The sequence below is a fragment of the Hypoxylon fragiforme genome (assembly GCF_022984875.1).
Source record: "Hypoxylon fragiforme strain CBS 206.31 chromosome Unknown GGS25scaffold_8, whole genome shotgun sequence".
NCBI classification, from domain to species: Eukaryota; Fungi; Ascomycota; class Sordariomycetes; order Xylariales; family Hypoxylaceae; genus Hypoxylon; species Hypoxylon fragiforme.
Window position 1 is genome coordinate 2648404 of NW_026054763.1, and position 14985 is coordinate 2663388.

Here is a 14985-nt window from a genome sequence, read left to right on the forward strand (position 1 = left end):
ACAACCGTCGTCCTGGTGTTGATTGGTCTTTGCCGCCGATTTTGCAGCATATCAGGAGCAGAATCAAACGAGACAGAGGCGAGAGTGGCTCTGGCGATATCATATATCGATTACCGGCCTATTACCTATGTATCTAGCAAGTGGTGAACCTGTATTTTCTGCAAGCTGGATGGCTTTGGACCTCCCAAGCTCGGCACGGTTTACACTCAAGTAGGAGCTAGATTAGTAAGGTAACACACTGTCACGAATCCAGATAAACGTCTGTCATTTGGTATATTTTTGTCATTCCTCTAGGCATCACCTATGTCCATTCCATGCCTTGCCATGAACAAAAGATGGAGATTCCTGTCCATTCGCGAAAAACCCCTAATGCAATGAGAAAAGAGCAACCGGCAGAGAACCCAGAAACACCAACCACATCCCTTCGACCTCCATCTTTCTTTCCTTTAGATGGTAGTCTCGTACGCAATAGGAGCGATAGTCTCGGGGCGGTTGTCCTTCATGGACACAGTTCGGGCGTCACGGGGTAGGTCTGCTTGTCGCTTGACGGTGACGGTGGTGCCATCAGCCTTGGCCTGCTTCTTAAGGGCGGCGTTCTTGATAACGCGCTTAAGGAAATCCTCTCTTGATCGGGATCGGCTGATGTGCTCGAGGCGGAGGTTGATTCGCTTCTCGATGTAGCGGTGCTTCACCTTCTTGTAGATGATGACGCCGACGGCGCTCTTGGTGACGTTGTAGACGACACCGGTCTTGCCGTGGTAGACCTTGTGAGGCATACTATTGAGTTCCTAGTTAGCCTCGAATCAATACGAAGAAGCGAGCCCCTCGCCAGAATTCGCAGCCATTTCATTCGTCTGTCTGTCTGGATTCGGTTCGGTATTGCTTTGCTTCGAATTGGAGTTTGCCTTACCCCTTCTGGACAGCACCATTTGCCTTGATGTCAACGATGTCGCCAACCCTAACCACTGGTCAATTATTTTATCCAATTTGAGATATCGCAGTTCGGAGCATACTTGTATTGTTGAAGGTATGTGGAAAGGTGAATCTGACCCTTCTGGCGGAAGTTCCTGGAGAAGGCATACTGCAACAGATGTTAGCGACTCTTGATACCAATGGATATATAAAGGATTAATCGAGATTGAAGATAAAACGTACGCGAGTGCCGGCACGGAGACCTGCGGCGTGACCCATCTTGTCGGTGTTGTGTGGTTAGTGAAAGAGAGAAATGAACCTGACTGTTGGAAAAAGTGATGTTATTGTTTCTCTCTCTCAGTTCTTTTCTTCGATTGTCGGCTTCTCGAGAAATTCGCTTAGTGAATTTTTTCGGGGCTTTTGGTCACAAGGTTGTGTGCACTTGGAGAAAAAGGCTTACCTAAGTGCATCCCCCACTTGCTACATATCTTATTGTAAAAACTAACCTATTGCCAATTAAGTTACTAATTAAGCGAGGGGCACTATCATCTCAATTCAGTTTAGTGGCATTCTTGCCCTACTCCACTCCACAAATCCACTTCACCTTAATCTTTTCTTCGTCCAACTCTCCAACCTTTTTCCAGTTCGCATTTCTTACTTTGTGAACTTCACGACAACCCTCAATCTTCTCCGACTCTCCCTCAATTTTTCTTCGACAACATAATCGAAGAGAGTCGCAACCATGGCTCCTTTGTCTTATTCCAAGACCGCAAAGGTCCCCACCCGTCCCTTCGAGGCCGCCCGTCTGTCAGTAATCACCGGCCACTGAGCATGAGCTTGTCTCTGCCCAAGTCGATTGTGAGAATATAAACTGACCTGGTCGTCCAAATAGTGATTCCGAACTTAAGCTCGTAGGAGAGTATGGTCTACGCAACAAGCGTGAGGTGTGGCGTGTCATGCTCACCTTGTCCAAGATTCGTCGTGCTGCCCGGTATGTTATCCATTTATTCCTCTGTCTAACCCTATATCTACTCTTGATCATCAAAACTAATGTATTTTCATGATTACAGTCAGCTTCTTACCCTTGACGAGAAGGACCCCAAGCGTCTATTCGAAGGCAATGCCCTCATTCGCCGTCTCGTCCGTGTCGGTGTGCTCGACGAGTCTCGCATGAAGCTCGATTACGTTCTTGCCCTTAAGGTTGAGGATTTCTTGGAGCGCCGCCTCCAGACCTGTGTTTACAAGCTGGGTCTTGCCAAGTCCATCCACCACGCCCGTGTCCTTATCCGCCAGCGCCACATCCGCGTCGGAAAGCAGATCGTTAACGTTCCGTCTTTCATCGTCCGTCTCGACTCCCAGAAGCACATTGACTTCTCCCTGACCTCGCCATTCGGTGGTGGCAAACCTGGTCGTGTCCGCAGAAAGAAGGCCAAGGCCGCCGAGAAGAAGGATGACGGTGACGAGGAGGAGGAGGAAGAGTAAAGGGTGCATACTCTAAAATGAAAGCCTGTGGATAATCAGGCGGTGGGGAAAACGGATTACATTGAGAGACTATGAAAACTTAGATTCATACCTCAAAGGCGTTAGGCCACGGTTAACGGAATGCATGACGAACTTCTACCACCACTTCTTGTTCCGAGTGACATGTACCGAGTTAAGCTGTAATTGAAATACTCGATGTATTATGTAATTTCTGACCTGACTACAATGGGCCAATACTACCGTAGTAGCTCTTCACTCCCCAGGAACTTTGCCATAGGATCATCTGCTACTGCCCGCTTCTTGCGATACTCGTCTAAATCCGCCTCGGAAATACCACCCATCATATCCTCCATCGTGCGTTTTTTACTCGCTTGCTGTTTCTTCGCTTGAACTTCCTTATCATCCTCATCAGCCTCAACCTGCTGCTCCTCTTCCTCCCGGGCCGATGATGTGCCCTCTTCGATCAAATTAGTACCCATTCTCTGCTTCTCAGCGGCCTCCCAAGCCTCCTTTCCTTCCTCGCCCGTGCAGTAGCTGTTCTTGATAAAAGAGTGACAGCAGGCGTAGCCCCAGCGGAAGTTGGACCACCAGCTGCCCCAGACGGAGGTGTGGTTGTTGACGTGGACGTCCTCGTCGTACTTGGACTTGGCGATGACCTTGGGGGCGCCCTTGATGAGGCCCGTGGCCTCGTCGTACTCGACGAAGTGTTCTGATTCCGTGACGATGGCGGCGGCTTCGCGGAGGGCGGCGGGCATGGTGGTGGTGAGGGCAGCGTCGCCGGCGCCGTATTTGTCCTGCAGGGCCTTGATGCGGTCGGCGCGCTTCTTCTCGGCGTCCTCGCGCTCCTTCTTGCGGTAGAACTCTCCCGCCGTCGGGTTCGCTTGGATGTGCTGCCGCGTGTCGCCGCTCTTCTCCTGCGCCTCCCACGCGTAGCTCTGCGCCTTCTCGAACTCGGCGGCGTCGCCGGCGGCGCGCAGGAAGCCTTCCTCGGCGAAGAGCTGCGCGGCTTTGTCGGCGGTCGCGCCGGCGTCGACCATGGTTCGTGTCTTGGGGTCGTATTTGGCGGACTCGAGGTCGAGGTTCAGCAGGTACTTGGCCGTGTCCTCGCGTATGCGGAGTTGGCGGGTCGCGGTGCTCTGGTGTCGCCCCATGTCGGATTCCTCGGCGTACTTCTCGCCCGTGTCCTTATCGCCTTCTCCGTCCTCGCCGTCGATGTCCTCCTTGCTGCCGTCTTTGTTTGCCCCGGAGACTAGGCTCCGCAGCTCGTCCATCTGGTTGTACCGCTCGACGACGGTGCGGTACTCCTTGGGATCGTAGCCGTTCCACCGATCGCGCTTCGCGTCCCAGCCCAGCTGCACGTCCTGGATCACCTCGTCCGCTTGTATGTCCCGGCCGGTCCATTTGGCACCCTTCGCGCGTGGCCGGTTGAGGCAGTCCTTCGCCTTGTGGGTCATTGCGCCGCAGTTCTCGCAGGCCCCTTTCCGGTACTTGGTCGCGGCCGGCCCGAGCTTCTTGCCCCTGTCGTACCATTTTGATTGGTCGTCGTTGGCCTTGTGTAGACGTTGATGTTGTAGGTAGTCTGTTTGGTCTCCTTCCTCGCCGGCGTAGAACGGCCGTTTGCTGATGAATGAGGGGATGTAGATGTTTTCTTCCTTGGAGGCGGCTGAGGCCTTGGAGTCGTTTCGCCTTGACGGCGGTGGTGGCGGCGGAGGCATTTGGTCTGGTCTGTCTACTTGATGGCTTCAGTAGGCGGTGGGATGGCTCAAGAGGACGAAGGGTATATAGGTTGATTGTCCTGGTGGTAGTTGGCCTTTCTCGGGTACTTAGAACAAGGGGTGCTGAATAAGAGTTGAAGATTCAAGGATTCCCAAGTTCGATGTCTGCTGAATCTTATCGTATATGTGGCTGTGTACTGTATGTATGTAAATAGGACTTGAACTTTAATTCGTGGCTTGAATATTATGTAAGATTGTTGGTGGTTTCCTTATCGATAAACGCGTCAGATCTACATAATACACCTGACATCGCGCGCAGTGATGATCAAAGCTCCACATTCATCTTTCACTCAACGCGTCTGCCTGATCATTGGATACCTGCCACTTGCGCAACAAGGATATCACGGATGATGCACGAAATCAAACCCTTGTTTTTCTGACATGTAATATTCATATTCCACTAGTCCTGCACGGCGTTTTGGTTTCAATGCATTTTCAATGTGCGTCGGCGTTGCCATGTGTAAAACGCCATGGACGTCTTCCGCGTGCGATTGAACTGCATAGATCATTACCAAGCTATTCCTACGATTTATGACCCTCAACTTCGCAATGATGTCCATCCTTCTCAATTGAGCAAAGAACCTAGAGTTCCAGTTATACGAGTCTTTGGGTCAACAGAAACAGGCCAAAAGGTTTGCGCTCATATTCATGGCGCGTTCCCGTATTTATATATCGAGTACGATGGGAGCCTGCTTCCCGATGATGGTAAGGCGCTTATAAAAAACATGTCGAATGATGAATCTAACTCATTATTCTAGTGGGGGCTTATATATATCGGCTTCATCTATCAATTGATCATGCCTTAGCCGTGAGCTACCGTCGCAATGCTTATGACGGGAAGAGTAAATATGTGGCTAGAATTACCCTCGTCAAAGGAATCCCATTCTATGGGTATTACGTCGGGTACCGGTTTTACCTCAAGATTTACATGTTTAATGCTATGGTTATGACCCGGCTTGCTGAACTACTTCAACAAGGGGTCATAATGAAACAGAAATTCCAGCCCCACGAAGCGCATTTGCAGTACCTCTTGCAATTCATGACCGATTACAACCTCTACGGATGCGGGTACATCGAAACTCAAAAAGTCTGTTTCAGAGCTCCAGTACCCCAATACGAGCATGAAACAGAACTACATCATATATGGCATAGCCAGTCGATCTCAGAGGCATTCATTACCGACGACACTGATCTCCCTCGTGCCAGTCACTGTTCGATCGAGGTTGATCTATGTGTCCAAGATATTATTAACCGACATGAAATTCAGGAAAGAAAGCTCCATCACGATTTCATCGAGAAGAAGGACCCTTTACCCCCCGATTTGAAATTGGTCCACAGTATGGCTGGACTGTGGAAAGATGAGACAAAACGGCGAAAAAGGAGGATGACTGCCAGAACTCCTGGAAGCAGTCCATTTCCTCCAGAAGCATTAGTGTCTATGTCCGCGGATCCGCGTGATTCGCAACCCCCTGGGTGGATTCACGAGGACGAGTATAGAGATCAAGTCCAGGGTTTAATCAAACAAGAACGCGGGCAATGTGGCGGCAGAGACATAACGTTTGATACATTTGTACCAACTATACCGCTGGAGTCAACTGTTAATACTATGTTACAGTCGGTTGAGGATCTATTTCCTGATAAACTGAAGTGCGCACTGGCCACGGCGAGTCAACGTTTTGCAGAAGATGAGAATCCAACCAGTAGCATTATAGTAGACGACGACCGTATTCTAGACATTGGACAGGATGATGATGGTCTTTTCCCCGAAGACTCCGACGAGGCAAAAGTCCCCGCATTAGACTTGCAAGATAAAGCCCAAGTTCCCGGTCTCAAGCAGCCAGATAGGGGTAGCTCTGTAAGAGCAAGTAAATCACCCGACGAAAGTACCCAGAATACCCACAATGACGCAGTTCGACGATTCGATCAACCCTTGTCTCCAAATCTGAGTAACGAATTAGATAAAATCGATGAGCCAGAACTACTCATCAGAGGAGTCCATGTTAGCTGTTTACGCACGAGGAATCGACAACATATTCCAATCCCAGAAGCCCTGATAGATGTCGCAAAAGAGCAAGGCCTTATCAGCAAGGCTCCTCAACATATGAAACTTAACAAGGCGGCGAAGCGGCCTGTCACATCTCACTTAGACGACCAAGAAACAAAACGCCGCCGTGTTGCTTCTGCTCTGAACGTTGATAGCAGAAGTAGCGTGGAAAGAAGGCCAGCAGTAGTAGCTAATGATCAAGAATCGCGAGGAACAGATTCTAAAACTACGCACTCGAGGCTAAGAAAGGTACCCAGCGAATCCGTGAACCAGACCCTCAAATTCCCTGTGGTCAAGAACCCCAACGATCCAAGCACACTGTTACGATTGAGCCAGCAGTCGGGTTCTCAGCATAGCGAAGGTAGTCAATCCACTAAGCACGTCACATTCGGCCTTTTGGGACCCACAGAGGATATCTCCCGAAACTCGACCTCCACTTGGACTCTTACAGATAGCACTGCTCGAAACTTGCATTCTCACGCTGGTAGGTCGGTGTCTCATAGCTCCGCCTCAAACAGCATGGGAAAAAGAGATGTTCAGAAACCCGTCGATATTGGCTGTACCCCTCGATTCCAGGCGCAATTCTTTGTATTTGATCATGCTCCACCCTCGGTTGAAGAAGTTGTGTCAACTATGGAAATCTTGGATCGGCCCAATGCCATATACCAGGATGCGTTCTACAGCAATGAGAAAGACGTGCCTCAAAGAGGCCGGGAATATGCTGGCCAAGAGTTTCGCCTCCAAGGAAATACCCTTCCATTCCTACCGGATTTTGACATGACTGGAGAATCCCCGGAAAATTATGGCATGAAAGCCGAGCCCCCTTATGATGCCGATAGGGACGAGGTGCTATACGAGAAACTGCGCCAGGAGTGTTCGTTAAGAAGTTGGGAAATTGCAGAGCCTCCACCAAGCTTTGATGAGGTGCAAACTTGGTGGATGGAATCTCGAGGGGGAATGAATAGCCTGCAAGGGCCTACAATGAAAATTCATGACCCTGAGCTTAAGCCATACCTATCCCAGATTGAAGGTGCCACTCCAAAGAACAAGCATGGCTTTAAATACTCTCAAAAAAAGAAATCGACCAGTGTTCAACACGAGGCACAGTATATGAGTACGATGAGCCTGGAAATACATGTCAATACCAGGGGCAAGCTTTTTCCTAACCCGGAGGAAGACGAAGTTCAATGCATTTTCTGGTGCTCTAAGTCGGATGAGCATTTCGCCTTGGGCGATGATGCGTCGTTAGCAGTAAGGTCTGGTGTCATTGTCCTCTCCGAAGACGGATCTTTAGCTCAGAGACTGCAAAAGGAAGTCCCAATCCTCACCGAAATTATAGAGGAATCATCGGAACTTGACTTGATGGTCAGGATGGTCGAGATTGTCAGGACGCACGACCCGGACGTCCTTACCGGATATGAAGTTCATGGTAGTTCTTGGGGGTATCTGATTGAGCGAGCACGATTCAAATATGATTACAACCTTTGTGATGAGTTCTCTCGGATGAAGAGCCAATCCTTCGGACGATTCGGAAAGGAAGCCGATAAATGGGGATTCAACACAACTTCAACAATTCGAGTCACCGGTAGGCATATGATCAACATCTGGCGGGCTATGCGAGGAGAACTTGGTCTGCTCCAATACACCATGGAGAATGTGGTTTGGCATTTGCTGCATCGACGAATCCCACATTATCCCTGGCGTACCTTGACGGATTGGTACGTTGGAGGAAAGCATCGAGACTTGAGCAAGCTTCTTCGATACTACTTGACGCGAACGAAACTTGACATAGAGATCCTCGAAGCGAATGAACTTATACCAAGGACTAGCGAGCAAGCCCGGCTTCTAGGCGTGGACTTCTTTTCGGTCTTTTCTCGCGGATCTCAATTCAAGGTCGAGTCAATCATGTTCAGAATTGCAAAGCCAGAAAACTTCGTGCTAGTCTCCCCAGACAGGAAGCAGGTCGGGAGCCAGAATGCGCTTGAATGCCTCCCTCTGGTCATGGAACCTCGGAGTGCCTTCTATAATAGCCCGTTGGTAGTTCTTGACTTCCAAAGCCTGTACCCTAGCGTCATGATCGCATACAATTACTGCTATTCGACCTTCCTCGGTCGTATCGTTAACTGGCGTGGCACAAACAAGATGGGCTTTGCGGACTATAAACGGCAGCAAAGGCTGCTGGAATTGCTCAAAGATCACATCAACATATCCCCTAATGGTATGATGTACTGCAAAGCGGAAGTTAGGAAATCTTTGTTAGCGAAGATGCTAACGGAGATTCTGGAAACACGAGTAATGGTCAAGAGCGGGATGAAGCAAGATAAAGACGATAAAACTCTTCAACAACTCCTCAACAACAGGCAACTTGCTCTCAAGCTGCTTGCAAACGTCACATACGGGTATACATCAGCGTCATTCTCAGGTCGCATGCCCTGCTCCGAAATTGCGGATAGCATTGTTCAAACTGGCCGCGAAACGCTCGAGAGGGCAATAGCCTTAATCCATTCAGTAGAGAAGTGGAAGGCGGAGGTTGTCTACGGAGATACCGACAGTTTATTTATTTATCTTCCCGGCCGGACCAAAGACCAGGCGTTCGATATCGGCAATGAGATTGCCAAAACGGTTACGGATATGAATCCCCGGCCAGTCAAGCTCAAATTTGAGAAGGTCTATCACCCGTGTGTGCTACTCGCAAAGAAGCGTTACGTCGGCTATAAATACGAGAGCAAGGAACAAGTCAAACCAGATTTCGACGCCAAGGGTATTGAGACGGTCAGAAGAGACGGAACCCCTGCCGAACAGATGATAGAAGAGAAGGCGCTCAAGATCCTTTTTGAGACCGCCGACCTTAGCCAGGTAAAATCGTACTTCCAGAAGCAATGCGAAAAGATCATGCGCGGCGCCGTGTCGATACAAGATTTCTCCTTTGCGAGAGAAGTGAAACTGGGAACTTACAGTGACCGAGGGCCACCCCCTCCAGGCGCTTTGATCAGTACGAGGAAGATGCTCGAAGATGCTCGAGCGGAGCCGCAATACGGTGAGCGGGTGCCGTATGTCGTTGTCTCGGGAGCACCCGGAGCCCGACTCATCGATCGCTGCGTAGCGCCCGAGGATCTTCTCAGCAACTCCCATTTACAGCTAGACTCGGAGTACTACATATCTAAGAACCTCATCCCACCATTGGAGCGCATCTTCAACTTGGTCGGGGCCAACATACGCCAGTGGTACGATGAAATGCCCAAAGTGCAGCGAATTCACCGCGTCGACCCGATGGCGTGCGGCGGGAAAACCATGTTTGGGAAGAAGACGCTTGAGTCGTATATGAAAGCAGCGGCGTGTGTTGTCTGCGGCTCAAAAGCCAATATCGAGGGCTCATCAATATGCGCGAAGTGCCAAAAGAATGTGCCAGCCTCGTTACTGAAGCTACAGACACAGCTAAACCGTGAAGAGAGGAAACTGACAGATGTAACCAAGATATGCCAGAGTTGCGCGGGATTGTCACCGTTGGATAGTGTGCCCTGCGATAGCAAGGATTGTCCCGTGTTCTACACACGTATGAAGCAGACGGCGCGATATAGGGCGGAGAAAGGCGTGGTGGAGCCGGCGGTCAAGCAGCTTCTAGAGGGTGAGGTTACGCTAGAGGAATTACAATGGTAATAATGTGTTATGATGGACGAGGTTGCTTAAAAAAAAGGTGCATCAAATAGGAATATTCCTGAGGTGGTTTTCATTACACCGCTTATGTCTTTGTTGGGATAAGCATAGCATAGGCGTTTAGAAATACGAAGAAAAGGGGCATCGGCATCGGCATATTACATAGTATTGATTAGGACCTCGGGAGTTATGGAATTATTGGATTGGAACCGTTGAGAATTTGCCTCAATATTTTTTTCCTTTTTTTTTTTTTTTTTTTTTTTTTTTTTTTTTTTTTTTGAAAAAGGGTTATGACTAAGTAAATGAGACATGGCTGGCTCAAAAGGCATACGACTTGGATTTTTAGGTATTCATTTAATGATCAGCCAATCTATGAGAAAAGTTGAATGATGTTGTTCTGTCCAAGGAACTGGTAAGATGCCGTATCCGAAGTTATGATTGGGTGGGACCTCCTTACTAAGTACCAGGTAGCTTCAAGTCCAGAGTCCAGTGACTCCCAGTCAGCACTGAGCTATGTAATCAGCCACAACTCTGTACTACTAGTAGTATGATCTCCTTATAATTTGCTATCTACAGGGGTAGGTATAACGGCTATTAGTCCCCGCGAGCTACCTACAAAAAGCCCCACGTGGCTCTTCCTATTGAACTTGGAAGTCCACTGTGACGTTCGATCCGTAAGTTACATGTACTTGCCCGCCGTTAAGCTTAAGTCGTACATGGGAAATGTACAAGTACATCTTCTTTAGCTTCGATGTTCAGCCGACGCGCGAGTTACATTATATGTAACAGTGAGCATTACACCTTGAGCTCTCTTTTAAGCGTCAATCCTTTTATTTTTATTCATTCATATCTAACATATTTTATTTTACCATACCTACATAGTAGATTGTAGGTGACACCTATTACTTAAGGATCTAATGCATAAAACACCATAATCGCTTTTTAATTTCAGACAGACCAAAAAGAGATAAGAGAAATAGCAAATTAAATATCCATGGTCTTCAACATTCGCCCGCCGCAAAGGTTCGCAGATCCGCAAGCTGCTGGTCGTTGTCGTTGTCGTTGTCGTTGTTATTGCCGTTGTAAACCGAAGCTATGGGTATAAGCTGGACTGGCTTTCTCTTGACCTACCTGCTTGGTGGTGTCACTTTTATCCCTCTTCTTATCGTCGTCGTTTTGCTCCACGCACACTATACCTTCCCCGTTCGCAACGATGAAACGAGTAGTAATAGCAGCAGCAATGCTGACGACAATATTGTTCAACCTGGCGATGAAATAACCGCACTCCGAGAAGCTCAGAAGGATGATTCGAAACAGCGCCTTCTGGCCGAGTCCGACACAGCCGCCGGCTACTTCGCTGTATGCCGTGAATATACCCCCATGGGCATCAATGCCAAACCGATCGAACGTTCTACCCCTGTCGGATCGACCACCGTCGCTGCGCCGAGCCCCAGTGTATACCAAACCATGTACAGAAGTATATTCGATAGGAAACCAGCTCCCAATCCACTCGATGATAGTAAAGGCGTCAGCCAGCGACCTAAGAAAGCTGGGAACGTCTTCTACGTTGTATTGAGGTACGTTGCTAGCTGTGTCTATGCCTGAATGCAGGTCTCGGCAGTACGAGGGCTAATATTATACTTCCCAGACATGGCCACCTCATGTTATTCGACGACGACGAGCAAATCGAAGTTCGACATGTCATTTCTTTAGCACACCACGACATCAGCATATATTCTGGATCAGATCCTACACCCGAGGGCGAGTTGTTCATTAAGCGAAATGCGTTGCGTTTGAGCAGGAAGACAAATAAGAAAAGCTTGGCTCCGGACACCCAGGTGTCGAAACCGTTCTATCTGTTCTCCGAGAATTGCTCCGCCAAGGAAGACTTCTATTTCGCTCTACTCAGAAACCAAGAGCAGAACTTCACTGGTCAAAACCTAGCCCCCAAGCCTCAGCAGTTCGATGTCAAGAACATCATATCGCTAGTTCAGAAACTCCACTCTTCCGAGGACCACCTGCAGACGCGATGGCTGAATGCCTTCATAGGAAGAATGTTCCTCGGCATATATAAGACTAAGGATGCAGAAAACCTCATCAGGGAAAAAATCACAAAGAAGATATCTCGGGTCAATCGGCCATCGTTTCTCACTAGGTTAACTATTCAGGGTATCGACACCGGCAATTCAGCACCCTACTTCATGAACCCAAAACTCAAGGAATTCAGCGTCGAAGGAGAATGCGGTATGGAGGCCGATGTTAAATATACTGGCAATTTCAGGCTTGAGGTCGCTGCTACAGCACGGATCGACCTGGGAACTCGCTTCAAGGCTCGCGAAGTTAATCTCGTTCTTGCTGTGGTTTTAAGGAAGCTCGAAGGACACATTCTCTTCAAGATCAAACCTCCTCCCAGCAACCGTTTATGGTTCTCTTTCCAGTCCATGCCTAAAATGGAGACGACCATCGAGCCCATTGTGAGTTCAAGGCAAATTACTTACACCGTCATCCTTCGACAGATCGAAAACAGGATAAAGGAGGTGGTGGCCGAAACACTAGTAGCACCGTTTTGGGATGATATCCCTTTCTTTAATACTGAGCATAAGCAATGGCGCGGGGGTATATTCGAAGGGGATGATGCTGTTGAACGATCACCGGACCACGAAACTATTGCGGCACAACTTGGAGAGGTAGACGAGGTTAGCCAGATCGAGGAGAATGGCCTCGGTACGACATCCGAGATTCCCTCGTTGGAGAAGAGCCACAGTGTACCCGTTATAGATACCACTCAGGCAACGCAAACAGCTCAAACAAACCAGTCTCAAGGGTTTTGGAGTAGGAAACTGAACCCCAAGAAGAGTTTACAGAACATTATTGCCCAGACCGCGTCTGCGTCTGTATCTACGACGACTCTCGAAGTAAAGAGTCCGCGAAGTTCAGCATCTGAAGTATTGCGTCCCCGATCAGGGTCAATCACGGCATCAAGTCCTATTGTTGGCACAGACCCTGTTCATGCCGATACCTTCAGACCATCCTCGAGTCCTCCGGATCGGGACGGTGCAATTAATATTATAGCGAGTCTCTCCGCCAGATCTAAGAGCAACTCGCCAGCGCATACACCTCTTGTTTCACCTTCAGGGGCGTCTTCACTTGCGCAAACGACCAATGCTTCTACAAGCTCGTCATCTGAGGCTATTCCCGAAGCACGTGACGAAATCACCCCTACAACAAAGGAGAGACGGCAAACTACTTCCTCAACAGCAAGTAACGAAAGCGATGTTGCACATCCGCCGTCGCCTGCACCGTCTAGCAAGGCTTCCATAAAGAGCGGTACTGGCTCAATTGGAAGGACCTTCTTCTCGCGCAAGGAAAGTATTTCTTCAATAGCACCATCTACTAATTCGACTGGAGGGACGTCCGAAACAAACGGGCGCAAAACCTTAGCCGCCATGTCTAATGCTGCCGCAACAGCAAAACGCTGGGGCTTGAACGCGATACAGCGGACGGACCGGACTGGTGTTAATGGCCGGAAAATGTCTGACCCTCCAATAGACTTGAACCAACCTATGGGACGAGGACAGCCGTTACCGCCGCCAGGGACCCCCCTTCCTGGACCCGGGAAGAAAGCAGCACCAATGCCAATTGCATTGAAACGCAAGGTCGACCCGCCCCCGACAATGTCACGTCAGAGCACAGGAAACCTAAGCGAAACGACGAAATCAGAAAGGCGGCCAGTACCTCCACCGCCCCTACCGTCGAGACGCAGAAGATCACAGATACACAGCCTTGACAATGTCGAGGGTAGCAACAACGATGATAACGTCTTTGTTGTTGCGGCCCCGGTAATGGATACGTCGGAACCGAATAGCCCAGCATTCCTAAACATGGAGATTGAAGATGAACAATCAGAGGCCTCACCTGCATACATCCAACCTTGGGTCGAAGACGCAGAGGAACTCGATGGAGAGCCGAATGAGAGTTTAGGATTAAGAGATGAGGATGAGGATTCAATTGAATTGAAAACGGGTGCGGGTTCGAGTGCGAACAAAAGAACCCCCCCGGATTTGCCTCCTAGGGTAAATTCAATGGAGCAACAGGAGACAAAGTTGGCAGAAGAGTACGAAGAGGAAGACGGATACTCGAACTGGATTGACGGTTCGGGATTCACGCCACCTGCCGTGGACGGTGCTGGCAATGGTACTCCTACTGCTACTGCTGTGAATTGAAGGGTGGAAACAGAAGCAGAAGGCAGTTGCATTCATTCAAATGGACTAATCTGTCATATGAGCGAACGGGTTCCTATTCAACAAGCTACTCGCAGTCTTCCATTGAACGGACATACGTATAGCTACAGCTATTACATGGAAATAGATGGCTAAAGAGAGCTTGACTAATTAGGCACGCACCGCTTGGTCGGCGTGCAACATTTCTACATACCAGGGGCGAAGGACCCCTTTGCCTCAACGAGGCGAATTGTAGGAATAGGAGGAGACATACACAAGGAACATGCATTCGGGACTAGGTAATATCGCTGTCTCGGGTAAGCAGGGTACGGAGTTTTTAGGCGCGGAACGCTCCACTGGCACATACATATATATACCATACCATACCTATTCGTTCTCGGTATGAGTACACTCCATACCTGCACACTCAATAGGTCGGTGTTGGGGTCTGTTTCGGTTTCGGTTTGGTCTGGGAGAGGTAGGGGGTTAGGTTAGGGTAGGTTAGGTTAGGTTCTTGGGAATCTAGACAGGTAATGCTGGATTACATGTAGATCACCGCTACCTAGTAACTTATAACTTACATATATATATCTATACACACTACTCAAGGGCACCTACCTAGTAGTTTAGGGGGGAAGGTAGGTAGGTAGGTAGGTAGGTAGGATACATGGACACCTAATCAGACATTATATCCATGGTACTCGATTGTTTTCATGTCTTTGGGTTGTTTGAATGGCGGTCTGCTCCTGCCTCTTTACCCCTTACCGAAGCTCTATTTTCCTGCTACCTACCCAGGTAGGTATTAGGTAGGCAGTCAAATGCTTTCTTGAGGTTGTATACGTTACTTTGGCCTACGATGAAGCTACATAGGTAGTAGCTAACCTATTTGTCATTGATA

The 14985-nt window shown here is 49.0% G+C and overlaps 5 protein-coding genes across 5 annotated transcripts; 3 read left to right on the top strand and 2 right to left on the bottom strand.

The window, feature by feature from the left end:
- Positions 1-446: 446 nt before the first annotated feature.
- On the bottom strand, positions 447-1191 carry GGS25DRAFT_515640 (ribosomal protein L21e-domain-containing protein; the record flags this gene model as incomplete). The annotated part of the gene is made up of 4 exons (XM_049263100.1): positions 447-777; positions 911-958; positions 1014-1081; positions 1156-1191. The coding sequence occupies 4 exons, from the start codon at positions 1189-1191 to the stop codon at positions 447-449; spliced, it is 483 nt and encodes a 160-aa protein (XP_049114189.1).
- A 276-nt stretch (positions 1192-1467) lies between these two features.
- GGS25DRAFT_504956 (40S ribosomal protein S9) lies at positions 1468-2539 on the top strand. Its single transcript, XM_049262181.1, has 3 exons — positions 1468-1719; positions 1805-1903; positions 1983-2539. Exons 1-3 carry the CDS (start codon positions 1655-1657, stop codon positions 2392-2394), a joined length of 576 nt encoding a protein of 191 aa, XP_049114190.1. The 5' UTR covers positions 1468-1654; the 3' UTR covers positions 2395-2539.
- GGS25DRAFT_504960 (Pre-mRNA splicing Prp18-interacting factor-domain-containing protein) lies at positions 2540-4344 on the bottom strand. The gene has a single exon (XM_049262182.1). The coding sequence runs from the start codon at positions 4107-4109 to the stop codon at positions 2631-2633; it is 1479 nt and encodes a 492-aa protein (XP_049114191.1). The 5' UTR covers positions 4110-4344; the 3' UTR covers positions 2540-2630.
- Positions 4345-4452: 108 nt separating this feature from the next.
- On the top strand, positions 4453-10092 carry GGS25DRAFT_428744 (uncharacterized protein). Its single transcript, XM_049258638.1, has 2 exons — positions 4453-4874; positions 4928-10092. Exons 1-2 carry the CDS (start codon positions 4640-4642, stop codon positions 9868-9870), a joined length of 5178 nt encoding a protein of 1725 aa, XP_049114192.1. The 5' UTR covers positions 4453-4639; the 3' UTR covers positions 9871-10092.
- A 405-nt stretch (positions 10093-10497) lies between these two features.
- GGS25DRAFT_504962 (uncharacterized protein) lies at positions 10498-14747 on the top strand. Its single transcript, XM_049262183.1, has 2 exons — positions 10498-11444; positions 11516-14747. Exons 1-2 carry the CDS (start codon positions 10963-10965, stop codon positions 14088-14090), a joined length of 3057 nt encoding a protein of 1018 aa, XP_049114193.1. The 5' UTR covers positions 10498-10962; the 3' UTR covers positions 14091-14747.
- Positions 14748-14985: the final 238 nt, after the last annotated feature.

Coding starts and splice junctions, on each gene's coding strand:
- GGS25DRAFT_504960 (XM_049262182.1), bottom strand. CDS start 4,109: ATGCCTCCGCCGCCACCACCGCCGTCAAGGCGAAACGACTCCAAGGCC.
- GGS25DRAFT_428744 (XM_049258638.1), top strand. CDS start 4,640: ATGGACGTCTTCCGCGTGCGATTGAACTGCATAGATCATTACCAAGCT. Junction 4,875..4,927: donor GAGCCTGCTTCCCGATGATG/GTAAGGCGCTTA, acceptor TCATTATTCTAG/TGGGGGCTTATATATATCGG.
- GGS25DRAFT_504956 (XM_049262181.1), top strand. CDS start 1,655: ATGGCTCCTTTGTCTTATTCCAAGACCGCAAAGGTCCCCACCCGTCCC. Junction 1,720..1,804: donor CCCTTCGAGGCCGCCCGTCT/GTCAGTAATCAC, acceptor TCGTCCAAATAG/TGATTCCGAACTTAAGCTCG. Junction 1,904..1,982: donor AAGATTCGTCGTGCTGCCCG/GTATGTTATCCA, acceptor TCATGATTACAG/TCAGCTTCTTACCCTTGACG.
- GGS25DRAFT_504962 (XM_049262183.1), top strand. CDS start 10,963: ATGGGTATAAGCTGGACTGGCTTTCTCTTGACCTACCTGCTTGGTGGT. Junction 11,445..11,515: donor GTCTTCTACGTTGTATTGAG/GTACGTTGCTAG, acceptor TATACTTCCCAG/ACATGGCCACCTCATGTTAT.